The sequence below is a fragment of the Brassica napus genome, chromosome C4, assembly GCF_020379485.1.
Source record: "Brassica napus cultivar Da-Ae chromosome C4, Da-Ae, whole genome shotgun sequence".
In the NCBI taxonomy this organism is placed as follows: Eukaryota; Viridiplantae; Streptophyta; class Magnoliopsida; order Brassicales; family Brassicaceae; genus Brassica; species Brassica napus.
The window spans coordinates 46,643,286-46,663,768 of record NC_063447.1 but is presented as its reverse complement, the minus strand read 5'-3'; the positions used below and the strand labels follow the sequence as shown (position 1 = coordinate 46,663,768).

Sequence of the window (20,483 nt, the reverse complement as noted above, 5' to 3'; positions counted from 1 at the left end):
CTTGCGGTTAAGACACAAGGACAACAACTAAAAATCCGAACAACAATAATAACTAAAGACGATTAGAACCAGTAGAACTGAGCAAAGATAAGCAAACGTCACGTTGCAGGAGATAAGCTAAAAATTCTATTTTAAATAAATCCTGCAGAACAGAAGCATAAGAATAAAGATAAAAAACAACTTCACGCAACACTGAGAAACTACCGGTACCAAACCGTTTTATGGGAACCTGTTCTGGATCGTTCAACACCTGTTCTTAACAAAAACAACTTTTACAATAATCAGTCCGGTTAGTGCAAAGCAATAAACGGATATTTTGAGTTAAGACTGATAGGACCGTATTATATAAACTACGGAGAACTGAATATTGTAAAGAATAAATTTGATAAAATTATACCAAAAATTAAGAAAATGATGATCCAACTGCAGAGGCGAGATATCAACTATTTCCTTAACTCAAAATACGACCCGTAGTGCGACGGTTTGATAACGTAATGAGTCCCAAGATACAACTGCAAAAAATCTTCTAATTTGCGTCACTCTATCAAAAGCCTGACGAAACTAGTTTTGTGTATACTCTCAGACTCAAAAGAAAATTAAAGAAAAAGATTAAAGAAATATGAAGGATTGTATGTTTTCTCAATCTTCTTTGCTACACAAGTGCTCCTATTTAAATGGAGAAAGTGTAACACCTTGTGAAATCATGGAGACCACTAACGTACCAATGCTTTCAATTGTAGTAAAAAAATTTAATTCCCATGACTCATTTGTACGTTAGATATCAAAGTCATAATGCATATTTGACCAAATCAAATACACCAATATACTTTACTAGGTTTATATTTTTTATATTTAAGAAACATAAAAATATTTTATGAATAAGATTTAAAACAAGTTAATTAATATAATATCTAATTAACATATTAAATCTAAATTCAAACCCAAATATCCAAAGTGGCTCGTTTGCTAAAATTCTACATTAGCTAAACTAGCTTTGCAAGCTTTGTATGTCATTCACTTTGGACCTCTATTTCTTATTCAACACAACTCCGATTATGACCAACAAATACACTAACTCATAGTGTTCACGGTGAGATTACATCATGCCCAAATTCCAGTCTTTCTGACTGACGTCTCCGTCGAAAAACCCATCGAAAAAATGGTCCACACCACTTTGTCAAAAATCGAGTTCCAACAATAGATCGCTCGTCAGCTTTACTCTCTATATCTACGACTCCTTGAGTTCTCTTTCTAGGGATCATTAGTCAAGACACTCATTGCAAGTTCGAAGGAACATCCTCGAGTTCAACTCAACTATTAGAATCGTTCCTCAACTTAGCGACAATATTAAAGTCAAGAACAACAGAGAAACGATCATCAAACATTATAGCTGAGGTCAATGACCTATGAGTGGACTTAGCTCACTGTCTATTTAGAAAGAATGATGATAGAGACTGATAAAGACTCAAACCAAAGCTCGTCATCCCGCCCACATAATATATCACTAAAGCTCGTCAACTTCGGAAACAATCAAAATAACTCGATTCAAAATCGAACAACTTCGACTCTCAACTTCAATATTTAAATTCTCTTGTCTGCAAACTGCAACAACTATTTGTGCTCCATAATCCCTATCCAAGTGGGAAGAATATCACAATGATTCAGCATCAAAACATAAACTAACACAAAACAAAATTGCAAACATCAGTTCTTGACGACTTAAGAACAAGCCACAATCCTCTAGGATCAATCTGCTCGCGTAACATGAAACTAAGTTGGATCTCTTCAAGCAAGCGAGTTTGTAAGTCTTTTCTCCCTCTCGCTAAAGTGAATCGGCACCTACTAAGAGAAAGTAGTTAGTTCAAACTTTTTCGAGTTAACCAACCCTCAGCGCCCGAGCTTGTCCACTTACACTCCCCTCGGCTCATCTAACAAAGGCAAATCCGAAGTCATTTAGCTACCGCAATTTAAATCACACAGTAAGTCCCCGACTATTTTTCAAAAAATCTCGCCCGGGATATACAGAAGCTCATAAATAGAAACTCACGATTGCCAAGCCAAACAATACTTCCATAAGTTGATGATCTCAAAACCAAAACTGATTGAATCCAAGCAATATAGTAGCTGTCCACAAGACTTGACAAGAGATGTAATGACTCATACTCAACAGCTTATCAAGGCGCTATATTCAAAATGACGCATTTATGGCTCCACAATTTAACGTGTCGCTTCACCGATACTTCACCATCACAAACTCATACACAAGCTCCCAAAACATGTTTTGGTAAATTCTCAATTTTCATTCCTTCGACGAAGTCCAATATTGAGACAAAATCTCTCTCTCATCTTACCACAATTAAAGAATATAGGATTTAAAACAGGCTGATCATCTTAAAACAAACTCATGCCTAAGCATTGTCTCAATGCGTCGTCTTAAAATTGATCCAACATCGGAATCTCATTGTCGTCCTTGAATCGACAGAAACTGCCGAGCACCATAATTCTCAGAAGAGGTACACAAGAAACCCATTAAAAGATAGGGTTAACTATTCTACCTCGTAAAAAATGGAAGGGAGTGGGTACATATGCTATACTCATACACTCCCACATTTCAAAGCTTTTACGTGTGTTCTCAGATTTTAAAAAAAATATTTGTATATAAAAGCTTTCGACAACAGAAACGTTAAGCAAACGCTTTTAACCATAAAAGACTTAGGCAATAAAATGCTTCTCCAAAAATCGTCCAACGGCTAACAATAATCTAATATTCGTCTGCGCTAGCGGCAATCGAACTTTCGAAACACTAAAGTCTTTACAAACCAATGGTACAAGATAAAATTTTCAGAAATATTATAGAGATACAAAATAAATGATGAGACATGTAATAAATTACTCTGAGACCTGAAGTCATTAAAAATACTCCTTCCGTTTTTAATACTTTTTTTTTTATTAAATATCAAATTTATTGATCAAAGGTGGAAAAAGAATTTACATAAGATGATCTATTGTTCTAATCTGTAAAGAATAAAAGAATGATATGTTCTAATATGTGTAGACAGTAAACCATCTCACTAGTAGCCCCCTCAGCTTATGGTTTCCCATATACTTCAAAGATGAGATGCGCTTCTTGACCATATTCCCAATGGCCTTAGTAGTTGTATCCACAGATGCGCACACACCTCTATGTCGTCTTGAGTTCCTCTCCTTCCAAAGCACATAAATGGCTGTCTGGAAAACTACGCGGAGGAGCATAGCATCGAGTCTGTTCCTGTTCTGGCGTAACAGGGAGGTGACTCTATCTTCCCAGTCCGGTGTTATCGCTGGACCAAGTAATTTCTCTGCAACATTCATCCATACTGTGAAGGTATATGGACAAGCGAAAAACAAATGATCTCTGCTTTCATCCTTCTCTCCGCAGTAGACACAGCATTGCTCCATTCCCCATTCTCTCATTCTAGTGCATGTTGATAATCTGTCCTTGAAAGCTAACCATACCATGAAGGATTGTCGGGGTATGGCCTGAGGGAACCACACAATACAATGCCAGGGAAGCTTTGTCTTTTTAACTCGCAGGTAGTTCCAAGTCTTGGTAGCTGAGAAGTATGGTTTGAAATCATCCTGGTCATGTCTCCATAGAGCTATATCTGGTCCTGCAGTAGCTACCGGTCATGGAGTCTCTGCAAGCGTATCACAGAGATGGGGATATCGTCTCTGTCCACATCCCCGAATGTTCCAGCTGTCGTCTCGGGTTGCTTCAGCGAGCGTTGCGGACCTGCTCACTCCAAGGTAGCTTATGCCCAGCTCTCCTGTTATATCAATCAATCTGCCCATTTCTAACCAGTTATCGAACCAAAAATGCACTGTTACCCCATTTCTAACCTCGAACCGAATGCATTCGTATGCAATGGGTCTAAGTTTGAGCAGTTTCCGCCATACCCACGATCCCTTTTTGTCACTGGCATCCCAGTGAGAGATATTCTTGAGTAGATACTGTCGGGTCCAAGCAACCCAAAAGGAGCCAGTAAGAGAGAATAGTTTCCAGATAAGACTCAGTGCAAATACTCGCGAAGTGTCGCTAAGACGTCTGATGCCTAGTCCACCTTCTTCCTTGGGGCAACAGAGATCCTTCCAAGCAACTTTGGCTTTATGAGTAATGGTTGGCGAACCAGACCATAAGAAGGCACTGCACATACTCTCGATGGTATCTAAACAGCCTTGCGGCAAGATAAACGCTGAGCTCCAAAAATTGACGGCACTTGCGATCACAGACTTTATCAATTGGGGTCGACCTGCAAAAGATAATGCTCGATACGTCCATGAGAGAAATTTTTTGCGAAGCTGATCAATAAGAGGCTCGTACTCCAGCTTGCTCCAAGACTTGGTCATTAGAGGCATACCCAAATATCTCACCGGTAGCCTTCCTGTTTAAGACTTTATGTTTTGGAAGAAATTTTTTGTTCCAAATTAAATAACGTTTTCAATTTACCATGTAAATTATATTAACATAATGTTATATGAAAAATGATATTATACATTTTTTTACCATTGGTTGAATTGTGGTTAGGTAAATAATTAATGATGTTTTAGTTTATAAAATATAAAAAATTAATATTTTCTTAATTTTTTTAACGCTGGATAATCATGCTATTACAAACTATGATAAATATTACATGTCATATGAGAATCCACGTCTGAATGAATCACCTATAGCCGTCCTATAAAATCCACGTTTGCCGGTACTCCATGCTGAAGATTTCATGTAAGCATTTTTTCCACTAATATGCATAATTTAGTATTTTCTCTGAAATTAAAACTCAGAGTTCGTGGTCTATAAATATTAATGATTTTTCAATCTATGTACAATCCTAAAACTTTATCTATCAAAACGGAGAGAGTAAAAAAAAAAATCCATTTTCAGTTTTAGTTAACTTAATTAGGGTAATAAATGGAACATTGACTTTCCATTTTATGTGTTAATAGCTAATAAAAATTATACTATTACAATCGTTGAAAAGAAAATAGTAGTAATACTCTTACAATCTTGGAGTATTTCATAGTATAAAACAATGAAGGCTTTAAGGGTTTTTATATCCTCTTACAATCTTGTAAAAACCAATATTGAATATTCTCTTAATTAGCTTACGAAAAATAATAACAGAGATGTTTCTAGCTATAGCCATCCCAAGCCCAAGCTAGACTAATCTATTTCTAATTATTTCATATTTTCTCCGTTCCCGAAAGTAAGATGTTTTAGTTTTTTTAATTGTTCCACAAAGATAGATTTTCTATATACTTTTTATACTTTTAAGAAACATTAAATGAAAATATTTGAATTGATTAAATTTCATTTGTGAAAAGTTATTGAAAATTGTATAATAAAGTAAAAAAAAATTAAATTATAAACATTTATTGAATTCTTAATAAGCGTTAACATTTTAGAAAATCTTACTTTTGGGAAGGGAATAGTATATAAGGTGACAACTCAGCTCTTTGTAGCCACTTGATGAGCTTGAAGCAGATCGATACAGCATATTAGAATCAATTAAGCTTTCCACTGGCGAAATCCGATATCAGCTTCACAAACTGTGCAGGGTTCTCAACATGTGGAAGATGACCGGAATCTGGTACTTCCCGAAAAACCGCATTTTGTAGCTCACACAACAATTTCTGTATTTTGTTTCATGACAGTTAAAACCAGTATTTCAAACCCCGGACCGATCTAGCCGGTTAAAACTTTACAATTTCGCGATTCGGTCAGGACCAAACTATTCAATGTTTGAGATTAACGAAACTTACAACTGAAAGCTGGTTGCTAACAATCTGATCATTCTCACTGCATACAACGAGCGTCTTGTGGTTGATCTGCGTTATTACAGCCAAAAGATTTTTTTTTTTTAAACTAGGAAGTTTAGATTAATCAGTTCTTCGTTGTGATTGAATAGCTAAGTGAAGTATTTTCATTACGAGTTTGATATGTGAAGCAACATTGTAGCCGCCGCTAATCATAAAGTTGACCATCGCATCTTCCCACCACGGCATTTGACAATGTAACCGGCCAATCTAAGCAAAAAAAAAACATTTATTTTCAAACAATCAATTTTTTAACGATCAATTTGACCTATGGAATAATAAACAATAAATGGATACTTGATCTTACATTAGTCCAATCTATATTCTCTGACAAGGGAGATGAAAAGGCTAACACGTTGGCCAAAAGGCGGAGAGGAAATGACTTCAACAACTTAACCTAAAACAATAGTGTAATATTTATTAAAATACTTTGCAAACAGTAGTGGTCTTGAGATTATGGGAATTATAATGGTATATAATGTGTATATATTTGACTCTTATAAATCTGGGAATCAAGATCATTGTTTCATTAAGTTATGAATATTAAGTTATATTCATGATCAACCTTGTCAGTAAACTATTGAGTATAATAAGAATTTTTCAGACAAACCCCAGCGTAAGCAATTGATTTTGGTAAATCTTTAAGAGCACCGGTTCCTTCTGAATACACATTCGCATTAATGAGAACCAGTTTATCAACCTGAAATTTATAAATAAGAGGATGTTTTTTTTTGGTCGAAAAGAAGAGGATATTTGTGACTGAGAAATGTATAAAGATTGGTTTAACGGAAATAGTAATTTACAGCTTCAGGGTAAGTAGCAGTGAAATCAACAGCTACAGTTGCTCCTAAGCTTGGTCCAACTAAAATCATTGGTCGTTTGATATATGTTTTCCAAAGCTGAAGTTCAAATCAAAGAACACAGATTAACCAAGAGGAAAAAGCAATATCGTATATCTAACTACATAATTGTATTTGTCAGTAAACTATTAAACGGTCCATATTCCTCTGTTTTCTTATAATGTATTGTGTGTACTGACCTCGAATAGATGATGTCGCTTAGATGCTGCATCACATGGTGGAAGTTTCTCTAGAATATTCATTAAATAAGTGAGCTCTTAAATTTGAAATAAAATAAAAATAGTAGTGAGCTATTTTTGGAGATATAATACTGAGTTCTTGGAACAGTAAAACGAAAATAAAATAGTGAGTTTTCGAAATTGAAAACAGAATAAATAGTGAGTTCCTTAAATTGTAAAAGAAGTGATCAAAATTTTTTTTTGTAGTAATCACAAATCATGTACTCAAAAACGATTTCTCAAGAATACTCCCTCCGTTTTTTAATATAAGTCGTTTTAGAATTGTGCACATAGATTAAGAAATCATTAATTTTTTATATTTTCTAAACAAAAACATCATTAATTATTTACCTAACCACAAATCAACCAATAATAAAATATAAGGTATATTTTCATTGGTCATATAACATTAAGTGTTAATAAATTTTACATAAAAAACCGAAAACGTCATATAATTTGGAACATAAAAAATTCTCTAAAACGACTTATATAAAAAAACGGAGGGAGTATAATTTAATTTTCTCAAAAAAAAAAAGTAAGTGCTGTGCAAATCTTACGTAAATCGGAGAAGCCCCAACCAAGAACATCAATAGCCCAAGTCTCAAGACAAGCTTGCTCAAGCAGAGGATACGCACGTCTCCATTCAAGACACGAACTAAGCCAAAAAAAAAAAATCTCAGTAACGTTCAGACACAGTAAGTGAGCACATGGAATTGTCTTTGTCTTGTTGGCAAACGAACCTGTCAAAACAATGGAGAAGAACGACAGGACTTTTGTCCGGTAATTGAACAGTTGGTTTGATACAGCTACTCATTACACAGCCTCTAAAGTTTTCCATCTGCAAACACATTTTCTATTTTGATTTCCCAAAAATCGAGAAACTAAGGAACTAAAATCGAGAGAGAAGATGGATAACCTGAAGAGGAACTGGAATCCGTACAATCTTTTGAGCCAGAGCTCTTGCGAATGGATCTTTTATGTCTTTTACCCCCTTCGGAAGAAATGTTGGGAACCCATCTCCATTCGCTGTTATCTGCCGCTGCAGCCCGAATATAGTCGTTGGAGGCCGTGGAGAGACCATTTTCAAGCTACACATCATTTCTCTCTCTCTCTCTCTCTCTCTCACTCTCTCTTGAGCTCTCTCTCTCTCTTGAGCTCTGATTGTAGTGTACTGAGTGCTTCTTCTTGAAGCTCTTCTTCTTAAGCTTTGTTAGCTGAATATGGAACTACTGGATTATTTATGACATTGACGAGAGTAACTAGAAATGGAAAAGATAGTTATGTTAGAAATTGGACCATTTTCATGGAGTTTAAATTGAAATGCAACTACCCGACTTCGTATTTTACTGTACTTTTTGATTTCTTGATTTTTCATTGATGGATCATTAATTACAATTATTAACTTATTTTTTGTACTTTTCTTTAGAAATGACCACACAATTTCTTCTGACAGCTTTACAAGCTTTCTTGTTTTAAAAGCTTGAAGACAAAAGCAAAAATCAACATTCACCAAGAAAATTCATACTCCGTCTATAATATCTTCCAAAACTGTAACTGAAAATTGTTTTTAAATAGGAGGGAATAGAATGGCTCAATGGTCAATATCCTCCATGTCTCCTGCGGACATGTGACCATGTGAGTTCGAAACTTTCATGTGAGTCGAAAACAATATGGGGTCTAGAGACTCTAGAACACTAGTCATTAGTTTATGGCAAGGCATGTTAAATGCCTCGACTCAAACACAAAATCTAGTGTACCTCCCACCAAACAATATTTCTCTAAGATTTACTGTAAGGCGGGAAAACGGATCTGGATACGCTGTGAGTTCGGTGTATATGTACCTTGTTTTATGTTCGGTTTATACATATAGGATTAGACTGAGTCTGACATATATACATGATTTGGTGTAGACAGTTGTTTAAAGTTGACTAAGATCTGTCATATATACCTGATAAGTTTGAGTCCCGGTTTGGTGGTATAAAAGATTTTGAAAACTCAAAGATTTTTCTGTTATTCCCAGATCTTGTTTTCCGTCTTCTTTTTAAACAGTAACTACATGTATTATTAGCTTGATTCAAACAGGTTAGCCTCTAAAGCTACCAAAACCCGGAATCGAAGATTTACATGGGATAAAACAGAGTTTTGTGTGTAAACTTGTTTGGAAAGAAGGTCCATGCATACATTAAGCTTTTGTGCGATGAAAGAAAGCGGAAAACAGTAAAAGACGAAACTATATGAGTAAAATCCTTCCATTTACCACAACACGTGGTAGCCCAGTTGATTTAAGCGCGCAAACATTGGTATTGTTGCGCTACTTCTTCGAAACACAGTTGGAGAGGGGTTCATACCTTGTCTAGGTATAAAAAAGAGCAATTTCCCTGAATTGGGAAAATTATTTAGGCCGAAGCCGCAGACACTTCATAGCTAACAAAAAAAAAATCCTTCCATTTTGAGACCATGTAAGGCCAATCTTCTTCATCATTGATCAACTTAACCACCTGTAAGCAGTGAAATGCAAAAGACATAGATTAGAATCCCATTTGCAAAGCGGTTTTCATTTCCCAAAGCAAGTTATTAAACTCCACATGCAAAGGGGAGACGACCTGGTCCTTCCCGATGGAGCTATATAGATATGCGTTCCCATTTCCAAGTAAAAGATGAAACCACCACCAAACAAAACCGAGTTTGTTATCCACAATAGTAGAATAATTGGCTATAGCTATGAAATGGTCACGAACACATCATGGCTATTTTCCAATTAGCTACGAAAAAGTCACAGAATACAAAACATAGTCATTCGTATCTAACTCGTGGCTAAGAAAATCACGAAATTGTTACATAGCCACGTTTCACGAATTTGCCACAAATTTTTCGTGACTTGGTAGTCACGAATTAAAATGTGGCAAAAATCATGGGTAATGTAGTCGAATTGAGTTAAGTTATTATATACAGGCAATTTGAATTTAGTTATAATATCTTTGGAACACAAATTCATGAACATTGTTTATAGTAAGTTAGTACATACGACTGGATTTCATTGTGCATCTTGTTTCTGTGAAGGATTGTGTTGTTGGTTTTGATAGCGGGAAAATCATTCAATTTTGCTGTTCTTATAAACAGACACTCTTCTTCTTTTTCATAGATACTCTTATTTCTATGTTTGCAACTTTATTAAGGATAAATATCCCACACTGAAAATTTAAGGCATCTTAGGTAATATATAAAAGGTTGGGGACAATCCACTTATCACCAATTGGTTTTAGATTGGAAGTCCATAATAAACCGATTCTAACATAGTATCAGATGTCAGAGCCTAAATATCTTAAACTCTTAATTAATATAATCCTTCAGACCGGATATAAATGTCATACTTAACCCTTACGACCGGGTAAAAAGATCGTTTAAACTCGCTCGACCGAGTATAGATGTCCTAAATTTCCGAGATTTTTGGCCGATATGAACCATCATCTCGAGGAGGGATATTAAGGATAGATATCCCACATCAAAAATTCAAGAGAACCTTACATAATATATAAAGGATTATGGCCAATTTACTTATCACCAATTAGCTTTAAGTTGGAAGCCCATAATAAAACCGATTCTAACAAACTTTACATCCATTACACTGGAACATCACTCTTCATTTTGCAGGTTCCATCAGCTAATATGTATAATCTAGACTCAGCCATGCTGGCCTTAAAGCATACATATGCGAGCATGAAAGATACTTAGCAACGGTGCCGTAGACATATAAACGTCCCCACTACAAAATCATATACAATGTCCTCATCTCTGTGCAGAAAATAATTCATGGTTCTGAGCAGAAAGCAAGGAGAAAGAATTCATGATTGAGCAAAGGGTGCAAATAGACATCACAAGTTTCCATCATAAAACAAACAAACATTTATGTGCAAGATTGAATAATACACTGCAAAATGTGTTTTGATCACTTGCCAATAGAAGCCAAAAGAAGTTGATTAGCTCACCCTCTACTGAGTTGCTAGCTCCATAGCTGAGAAATCACTAATTGTTCACATCAAAACGGCTTGCATTTTGAAATTAATTTTTAGTGAGACATAATATGTGAGTACACCTTCGAACCATAACATTTTCAGCCCTTCGATCAAAGGTTGTAGGAACACATAAAGTGACCTACGAGGGTGAGCTGGTCCGGGAACTAGTATGGTCAAGAATATAAATTCTTGTTTCATGCAGAGAGTCGGTGGTAGATTATACGGGGTCACAATAACTGGTCATAGTTAATACTTCCAACATGACTTCCCAAAAGGGTTAAAACCGTACGTGCATAACCCAATATACACATTCCGCGCTTCAGCCTCAAAATCATTATAAACATTTCGAAAATGCTTTGATGCTTCTGCATCAGATGGATGTGAAATTCTCCCAGTGAATTCATTTTCAGCGTGCCATGATTTAGGAAAAAATAAATTATATATTTACTTTACAAAAAAAGAATAATAGAAAAGAGTTAATACAAATTCATGAAAATCTATACTAATTTAAAAAAAGTACGGTCAAATTTCATAAGTCAATCTATATAAATTTTCACAATTTACGTAACCTTATTAAATCAATCAATTCTTAAAATTTATAAACTCTATACAAATTCATCACTCAATAACCCCCTTAATTTTAATGTGGCCTCATCAAATGGGTGGAACTGTCTATGGGTAGTATGCATCCAAAATATAATAGTCCGGTCAGGGTTATGGACAAGCCGATATGCGAAGCGGGTTAAATGGGATAAGCTGTAGAATCGCAATGACACACTGTAGAACAGAGAAGTTCCACCCACACTTTGTTGAGTATCTCTCATTTGTCTTTGCCATACTTTGCTTCTAGCTGCCTCAGGTTTTTAGCTAGCCTGCTTGCATCAAAGAACACTGATTTGCTTCAATGTCTCTTGACTCCCATTGGATCAGTATCATTACAGACGTCAAGGATTTGTTGGAATGAAAAAACTTTATAAAGATGGAGAAAGTGTTTAAGTGTTTGAAGAGAAAGAACCTTTGTGAAGAAGAAAGATTTTATAACTTAAAAGAGGATTTTATTACTTGTTATAAACTTGGATTATTTCTTAATGATGCAAAATGAAAGGGGAGTGGAGGTATTTATAGCCTCCAAAATACAAAATATCTTACATATTTTAATCCTAAATCTAGAGAATTCTACCATAATATCTAAGATTTTTTATTATAATTATCTAGATAATTCTATGAGAATATCTAGATTTTTATTCTAAGGAGGTGGAGGATGATTCTAGATATTGAACTAAGTTGGACTAAAATGATTAGTAAATTATTAGCCCAAAATGTGATCCAAATCAAGTTTAACTTTCAACACCCCTCTTAAACTTGATTTGGTTACTTCTAGCAAACTCCTCATCTTGATAAAGTCGTCTCGCTTGAGTGGCTTGGTGAAGATATCAGCTACTTGATCATTTGTCTTCACATATTCTAACTGCACATCCATCTTGGTAACACATTCTCTAATGTAGTGATAACGAGTATCGATGTGCTTACTCCGATCATGGAAGACTGGATTCTTCGCCAATGTTATTGTCGACTTGTTATCCACAAAGATCTTTGTTGGCTCTTCTTGTGGTAGGCTCAACTCCTTTAGCAAGTTTCGTAACCAAATAGCATGGCAACACACATGAAGTAGCTGCCACATACTCCGCTTCACAAGTAGAAAGAGTGACAATTGGTTGCTTCTTTGACATCCATGTGAAAGCGGTTTCTCCAATGAAAAACACGAAGCCACTTGTGCTTTTCCGGTCATATACATCTCCACCCCAGTCGCTATCGTTATATCCAATAAGCCTGTAATCTTCAGAGATAGAGTAGTACAAGCCAAAGTTGATTGTACCTTTGATATAGGGTAGGATCCTCTTAGCTGCCTTGAAATGAGTTGTTGTTGGATGCTCCATGTATCGACTCACAACTCCAACTGCGTGTAGGATGTCGGGCCTTGTGCACGTTAGATGGCGTAAGCTTCCAACTAGACTCTTAAAGAGTGTTGGATCCACACTATCTCCTTCTTCTTCCTTTGATAACTTGACTCCACATTCCATTGGCGTGCAAACTGGATTTGAGTCATCCATCTTGAACTTCTTAAGCACCTCTTTAGCATAGCCTTCTTGAGTAATGAAGATTCCATTTCTTCTTGTTTTACTTCAATGCCAAGGTAGTATGACATCAATCCAATGTCGGTCATCTCTAACTCCTTTGTCATCTCCATCTTGAAATCTTCAAACATAATCGGATTGTTGCCAGTGATTATCAAATCATCAACATATAAGCATGCAATCAATAGATCATTGTTTTGAGTTTTGATATAATGTGCATGCCCATATGGACACTTGATGAAGCCTTTCTCCTTGAAGTACTTATCAATCCAAGTGTTCCATGCTCTTGGTGTTTGCTTTAATCCATAAAGCGCCTTCTTTAGACTTAAGACTTTGTCTTATTCTCCTTTGACTATGTAGCCTTTTGGTTGCTCAATGTAGACTTCTTCCTCAAGGTCTCCATTTAAGAAGGCTGATTTTACATCCATTTGATGTATCCTCCAACTCTTTTGGGCTGCCAATGAAATGATTAGTCTAATCGTTTCTAAGCGAGCAACTGGAGCAAATACCTCATCATAGTTGATTCCGGCTCTTTGACTATAGCCTTTTGCCACCAATCTTGCCTTGTACCTTTCAACTTCTCCTTTAGAGTTCTTCTTTGCCTTGTACACCCACTTCACACCAATTGCCTTGTGTCCATTTGGAAGTGAAGCTAACTCCCATGTATCATTCTTTTGAATCGACTTGATTTCTTCATCCATTGCACTTCTCCATGACTTCTTTTCTTTAGCTTCTTCAAAGTTCATAGGCTCGCAATCCGCAAATAGACAAAATAGAGTAAGATTGTCTTGATTTTCAGTTACCTCGTAGATGTCTTGTAGACTTCTAAAACGTGGAGCCATTTCACTTGAGCTTTCATCTCCTTGAGAACTTGTTGTTGGTGAGGTTGGTGGTGTAGCTGGCTCTTCTCTCAGTTTCTCCACATTCTCGTCTTCAAAGGATGGAAAAAAGTTATAGTCTTCATTATTTGATCTCCAATCTCATTCTCCTTCTTCATCAAAGATGACATTCCTACTAATGATTGTCTTCTTTGTTTCAGAATTGTAGAGCTTGTAGCCTTTAGAGTTAGCATCATACCCAATGAAGATATACTTCTCACTTTTATCATCTAGTTTGCTCCTCTTCTCGTCTGGAACATGAGCATGAGCAATGCTTCCAAAGACTCTTAGGTGTGAGACTCCAGGCTTCCTTCCGCTTCAGGCTTCTTGTGGTGTCTTTTCTAAAACACTCTTTGTTGGAGAACGGTTTGATATATAAACCGCACAAGCAACTGCTTCTGCCCACAACTCCTTTGGTAGCTTCTTACTCTTGAGCATGCTTTTTGCCATCTCAAGTATTGTCCTATTCTTTCTTTCCGCTACTCCATTTTGTTGAGGGGTTCTTGGCACCGTCAACTGTCTCCGGATGCCATTATCTTCACAATATTTCAGAAACTCTTTGGACATGAATTCTCCTCCTCGATCCGATCTCATGGACTTGATCTTAAGACCACTTTCCTTCTCAACATGGGCTTTGAACTTTTTGAAATTTTCAAACACTTCTGATTTTTGTTTCAAAAAGTAAACCCATGTTTTTCTTGAAAAGTCATCGATAAAGAGAAGGAAATAGTTACTCTTACCAAGTGAACTTGGTTTGATCGGACCACATACATCTGTATGTATGAGTTCTAGTGGCTTTCTTGCTCTTGTCTCCGACTCCTTTGGAAAACTCATCTTGAATTGCTTTCCAAGTAAGCAACCTTCACACACTTGATTTGGATGATTGATGCAAGGTAATCCTTTCACCATTTCTTTCTTGGAAAGTAGCTCTAAGCTTCCAAAGTTGAGATGCCCAAATCGAAGATGCCAAAGCCAAGATTCCTCCTTGTAGCACATCTTGAGACATCGTGCAATGTCATTTTGAATGTTTAGGACAAACATTCTATTGCTTGACATTGGCACCTTTGTGATGAGATTATTTGCATTATCTCTTAAAGAAAGGCTATTATCTTTTAGTCGAATGTCATAACCTTTCTCTAAGAGTTGTCCTAGGCTCAAGATGTTGGTCTTCATGCTTGGAATGTAGTAAACATTGGAAATGAATTGATGATCTCCATTCTTCAAGCGAATGAGAATATTTCATTTACCTTTCACTTCCATCTTCGATTCATCTCCTAAAGCCACATCAGTTTTCACCGATTCATCGAGCTCCACAAACATGCTTCTATTCCCACACATGTGGTTGCTTGCACCACTATCAAGGTACCACTTGTGAACCTCATTTGGTTCATCCTTCTTGTAAGTCATCAATAGCATATCTTCTCATTTACTCATTTCTTCAACATAGTTGGACTTCTCTTCAACTCTATTTTTGTTTGGAGTTTTCCATTCAGAAGCATAATGTCCAAATTTCCCACAACTATAGCATTTGATGCTTGATTTATCGTACCTTGATTTTGCGTTTCCTCTTCCACGACCTCTTGATGATTTCTCTCCTCTTTGGTTGAAATTGTCTTCATATGGTCTCCAACCTCGTCCATTTACACTACGACCTCGTCCTCGGAAATGACCGCCACCACGTCTTAGATTGCTTCGGCCACTTTCTTCCTTGTGATCAATTCTCATCTTGAGAACTTGCTCCACAATATCTTCTTTCTTCTTCTTCTTTTCTTCATAAGCTTGTAGTGATCCAAGAAGTTGCTCCATTATCATAGTCTCCAAGTCTTTTGTCTCTTCAATCACGGTAACAATGTATTCGAATTTCGAATCCAATGATCTAAGAACTTTCTCCATGATTCTCACATCATCTAGCTTCTCACCATTTCTCTTTAGGTTATTAGTAACCGTCAAGACTCTTGAGAAGTAATCTGATATGAGTTCCCCTTCCTTCATTTGTAATGCTTCAAATTCTCCTCTTAGAGTTTGAAGTCGTACCTTCTTAACTTGTTCTGCTCCCTTGTAAGATGTCTGAAGCTTCTCCCATGCTTCTTTGGGCGTCCTTGCACCAGCAACCTTCTCAAATGTATCTTCATCTAATCCTTGATAGATTAGACAGAAAGCCTTCTTGTCTCTCTTCCTTGAATCTCTCAAACCATCCTTTTGTGTTTGAGATAAACCACCATCATTCTCCGGTTCAACGAAGCCTTTCTCGACTATCTCCCACACATCATGTGCTCCTAAGATAGCCATCATCCTAAGACTCCAATTGTCATAGTTGCTCTTAGTGAGCAATGGAACTTGGAAGGGAACATCATTGTTTGCCATCTTCAAAAGGAACTTGTAGCTCTGATACCACTTTGTTGGAATGAAAAAACTTTATAAAGATGGAGAAAGTGTTTAAGTGTTTGAAGAGAAAGAACCTTTGTGAAGAAGAAAGATTTTATAACTTAGAAGAGGATTTTATTACTTGTTACAAACTTGGATTATTTCTTAATTATGCAAAATGAAAGGGGAGTGGAGGTATTTATAGCCTCCAAAATACAAAATATCTTACATATTTTAATCCTAAATCTAGAGAATTCTGCCATAATATCTAAGATATTTTATTATAATTATCTAGATAATTCTATGAGAATATCTAGATTTTTATTCTAAGGAGGTGGAGGATGATTCTAGATATTGAACTAAGTTTGGATTAAAATGATTAGTAAATTATTAGCCCAAAATGTGATCCAAATCAAGTTTAACTTTCAACAGGATTTGCTTGCTGGCTACCTTCTGCAATTGTGTCTCATAAGTGTAAGAAGAGAGATCAAAGCTTAAGAATGATGTCTAGATTAACTGAATTGTAAACCCAAGCTCTGATGACAATTGAAAGTGTTCTTTGTGAATCCAGCATTCCCGTAGTAAGAAGGGGAGGTCTTGCATCCTCTGCCAAGAGAAAATGAATCCAAATGACATTATAGCTCAAGATATATCAGTTTAACCAAACTAATGTACTTTCAGTTCGTGTCTTATCACAAGCACACATAAATGGAAGTGTATAACATGTACCTGAACTTAAACTCCTTGATCGTGCACCGAAGATTCGGTTGTACGTTTGAATATCATGAAAAATTTTAACAGTCTCAACAGACACTTTAACGTACTAATCACTAACAGAGATCTAAACATAATGATTTGTGTCCTCCGTTTTCCACTCTTTATCTCCATCTTAATACATACACCAAGATTTTGTTAAAGACGTTGAAGTTTGGTAGCTCCTGATTGGCTAATTAAATTTTCTTAGGTGGACAGACTGAACACTTAGGTCATTGTCCTTTTAGTACAGCAGATATAAAGGAAGTTAGAATTACAGTAGACACTATACTAATGGAACAACATTGAGATTATCTCATTAGAACAATAGTAGTCAATTTTGTTCTATTTTAGCAAATTTCTCCATTAGTTACAAAAAAAAAAAAAAAAGAAGCAAATTTCTCCATTTTTCTTACAGAACCATGTGCTTATTAAATAAGAGAAACACAATACATTTAATTACTCAAGACGAACTTGATACCATTGAACAGAACCTACTTCTCCATAAACCTCTAGTTCACATACAGCTTTAACCAAGAAATCAACGGCTTCATCAAGGTTATCGAACCTTGCCAGGTCCGGTGGCAAAGATTCTACAGGCCAGTTCTCGAGCCAGCCTTTGAGCTTAGCCTTGAGCTCGTCTTCTGACACAAACTGTTCATCTTGTCCTGCCTCTAGCAGTACGTACGTATCCGAGTTCGAATGCACTCTTCTGCTCCTTATTGCAGAAACCTGTGCACAAACCTAAGTTATATATTCACATCCGTTTATTTAAGTTCAAATATTTATCAAGATCTTTTCAAAAAAAATTCTCTATGCAACTAATGAATTTAGCTAACATAGGGTATGGTTAAGAAGTAATAGAATCATAGAAATTAGAAAATGAAAAATATGCCAAATAAAATAACAAAACCTATTAAGTGATTTTATTGTAAAATTCAAATGACAAACCAAAAAAATCTTTGTCTTTTTGTTCTAAACCACAAAATGTCTTTGAATTTAATTAATCAACGATCCGGTAAATTAAAATAAATGGTAAAGTTCTGTTTAATAGCAAAAGCATTTTCTGGGTTCCAATGAAACTTATACAAGTTCTGTTTAATAGCAAAAGCATTTTCTGGGTTCCAATGAAACTTATACATACATATATATATTTATAGATATATTAATTTCTGAAAATTTTAGCAATGTTTTACTATCAAAATTCAGTTTATATATCAACACTTACACTTAAATGGTTTTTGCTCTTTCTTGGAGTCAAAATGCCCAACATTGGACAACTTATGGGATCATGAAAAAGGTTTGTGGAGTTTGCAGGAAGAAATTCTGTTGCTTGAAATCTTTCAATCCAAGCCCACTGGTTTTGTCGAGCTGAGAGTAAATAAAGAAACAAGGAAGTTGAAAAATCAATTTGTTAGGGTGAGAAGACAAAAGTCTAGTTGAAGAAGAAAAGTATTACGAGCTTACAGTTGAAGAGCTTATCTCCACTGTTAAAAAAATGTTTCTGCAGAGAAATCTCCATTTTGATTTCCTGGCAAAAATACTTCAACACTCTTTTGTATTGTAGTAGGAGCAATATAAGCTTCTTGTAGATAAGATGATATGACGACTAGCATACACCAACGGATTTTTCTCATAATTTCTAGTGAAATCTATATATTAATGGGCCGTTAATGACCTTAATTGGCCCAAATATAGTTGTCCTTTTCCATAATTAGTTTTTATCCAATAAAAATCATAAAAATTAGACCATTTTAGTTTTACTTTTATCAATTCTCATGCCGATTGTGTATCCGCTCGGATTCGGACCAGACAGTTTGAGTTTAGCCTCTTCAGCCCCAATCGAATATCATTTTAGCAGAGGTTGGATAAATAACATTTTGGGTTTTGATATAATTTGTAACTCATACCAAAACTCATTTATGCTCGTACTTATCTTGGATTTGATTGGGTTATTTTAGTTTGGGTTTAGTTACTTTTAATATAGCATACCAAATAAACCTGAAATTGATTATTTGAAGTATTTATTCAAATTTTATATATTTTTAGATATTATATCAAAATAAATATATAATTAAGTATTTGAAATAATTATTAAATTTTAAAAACTTATTTAGGATACTAAGTCGATTGGAGTTTTCGGGTTATTCATTCAGGTTTGCTTAATACTATTTTAGATTCAGATACATTTTACGAGAAAATAATTATGATACACATAATGATAATACTATATATTTTGGCTATTAAAATAACTTGGTAAGTGAGTTATATCATCTAGTAGCTAAAGTGTAAAAGACCATTTCCCCTTTCCAACTAACGTATACGATGCTTTGTTACCAGATCTTTTTAACAAAAATATGAGTAGGAGTGTGCTGTTTGTCACTCCATATGCTAATATCATTTAGAAGATTATGGATTGTCACATTTGCAGAAGCCGGATAACCGGACTGACAAAAACGATATAATAAAAGCGATATCTTAAGGAAATTGACGATTGTAAAAGCGAATATAAAAACGATAAGAGATCATATTCGCGACTGAACATGGAGTCGAGATATAATCTCTTTCCTCTAAATATTCGCTCCGTTAGTGAGACGGAACTGTACGAATATCGAGTCCCAGGATACAACCATAGCAGACGATTCACGCTTCACTCGTGAACGCCCTAACGAACTAAATACTCTATGAAACACTCTCGGATTTTATGACTTACGGTACGTGAATTTTTCTGTTGGTTTCGATGTGAGAAAGCTTAGAAATGAATGAAGAGGAGAGGCGATATTTAAAGAGAAGAACGAGAGCCACCTCCCGCAACAGTTGCTGCACGCCGTCTTCCTCTCTCCTTGAGCCGTTTAACCACTCATAACACATGAACATATATATATTGCTCATCTCCTCTCTACTTCCCCGATGTGGGATGTTCTTAAGTTCCATTCACTAAAGCCAACCAGGCTTTTGCCATGTGACCCGTAGGCCCATGTGTATTCACATTTTGCCTTTTATTAATTTAGCCATTAGGCTATAATATTATGCCCAACAATCCCCCACATAAATAGAAATGAATTTTCTAAACATATGCAGACTAAATGCAGACTTGATAAACTCTAAAAACTATATTTATTCTAATCCTGGCTAGACTAGACAAACTTATCGAGAGTGTTTGCGAAAAATTCATTGTGTTTGAGTTGGTGGCCTTTTTAAGCCTGGAACCACTCATAGTTAATATCTGTCGGGTTTACTTTACCAGAAGGTGAGCATGATGTCTTGAGCCAACCAGTGTTTAATGTAGACCGAGACAACATGCATAACGCAGCTTCATTTTCTCGTAGAACTTAGTTCTCTATTGTGTTCATTGTGGCCCTGAACTATTCCTGGTTTTCATGCGTAAACTTAGAGAATATAGTCTTGCATT

General features: G+C 35.7%; 4 protein-coding genes across 5 annotated transcripts; all 4 read right to left on the bottom strand.

The window, feature by feature from the left end:
- Window positions 1–3,042: 3,042 nt before the first annotated feature.
- LOC106393220 lies at window positions 3,043–3,498 on the bottom strand. Its single transcript, XM_013833947.1, has one exon. The coding sequence runs from the start codon at window positions 3,496–3,498 to the stop codon at window positions 3,043–3,045; it is 456 nt and encodes a 151-aa protein (XP_013689401.1).
- A 1,891-nt stretch (window positions 3,499–5,389) lies between these two features.
- On the bottom strand, window positions 5,390–8,243 carry LOC106395338 (putative 2-succinyl-6-hydroxy-2,4-cyclohexadiene-1-carboxylate synthase). The gene is made up of 10 exons (XM_022703758.2): window positions 7,845–8,243; window positions 7,669–7,766; window positions 7,486–7,583; window positions 6,890–6,939; window positions 6,654–6,749; window positions 6,461–6,550; window positions 6,158–6,247; window positions 5,965–6,060; window positions 5,797–5,862; window positions 5,390–5,667 (listed from the first exon to the last, which is right to left on the bottom strand). Exons 1-10 carry the CDS (start codon window positions 8,025–8,027, stop codon window positions 5,539–5,541), a joined length of 996 nt encoding a protein of 331 aa, XP_022559479.1. The 5' UTR covers window positions 8,028–8,243; the 3' UTR covers window positions 5,390–5,538.
- A 6,517-nt stretch (window positions 8,244–14,760) lies between these two features.
- On the bottom strand, window positions 14,761–16,798 carry LOC106394846. Its single transcript, XM_013835404.3, has one exon. The coding sequence runs from the start codon at window positions 16,316–16,318 to the stop codon at window positions 15,377–15,379; it is 942 nt and encodes a 313-aa protein (XP_013690858.3). The 5' UTR covers window positions 16,319–16,798; the 3' UTR covers window positions 14,761–15,376.
- A 565-nt stretch (window positions 16,799–17,363) lies between these two features.
- LOC106394418 (protein CHLORORESPIRATORY REDUCTION 7, chloroplastic-like) lies at window positions 17,364–18,722 on the bottom strand. Of its 2 annotated transcripts, XR_007322799.1 has the most exons (4): window positions 18,539–18,722; window positions 18,300–18,442; window positions 17,471–17,803; window positions 17,364–17,430 (listed from the first exon to the last, which is right to left on the bottom strand). XR_007322799.1 is itself a non-coding variant. In XM_013834990.3 (3 exons), the coding sequence occupies exons 1-3, from the start codon at window positions 18,591–18,593 to the stop codon at window positions 17,531–17,533; spliced, it is 471 nt and encodes a 156-aa protein (XP_013690444.1). In that variant the 5' UTR covers window positions 18,594–18,722; the 3' UTR covers window positions 17,364–17,530. The 2 variants fall into 2 exon arrangements, 1 of the variants encoding a protein (XP_013690444.1); XM_013834990.3 differs by having other exon boundaries at window positions 17,364–17,803.
- Between the last annotated feature and the right edge of the window lie 1,761 nt (window positions 18,723–20,483).

Coding starts and splice junctions, on each gene's coding strand:
- LOC106393220 (XM_013833947.1), bottom strand. CDS start 3,498: ATGGTATGGTTAGCTTTCAAGGACAGATTATCAACATGCACTAGAATG.
- LOC106395338 (XM_022703758.2), bottom strand. CDS start 8,027: ATGATGTGTAGCTTGAAAATGGTCTCTCCACGGCCTCCAACGACTATA. Junction 6,940..7,485: donor TTGGGGCTTCTCCGATTTAC/GTAAGATTTGCA, acceptor TGAATATTCTAG/AGAAACTTCCACCATGTGAT. Junction 6,248..6,460: donor AATCAATTGCTTACGCTGGG/GTTTGTCTGAAA, acceptor CTATTGTTTTAG/GTTAAGTTGTTGAAGTCATT.
- LOC106394846 (XM_013835404.3), bottom strand. CDS start 16,318: ATGGCAAACAATGATGTTCCCTTCCAAGTTCCATTGCTCACTAAGAGC.
- LOC106394418 (XM_013834990.3), bottom strand. CDS start 18,593: ATGGAGATTTCTCTGCAGAAACATTTTTTTAACAGTGGAGATAAGCTC. Junction 18,443..18,538: donor TGGAGATAAGCTCTTCAACT/GTAAGCTCGTAA, acceptor ATTTACTCTCAG/CTCGACAAAACCAGTGGGCT. Junction 17,804..18,299: donor AGAGCAAAAACCATTTAAGT/GTAAGTGTTGAT, acceptor GTTTGTGCACAG/GTTTCTGCAATAAGGAGCAG.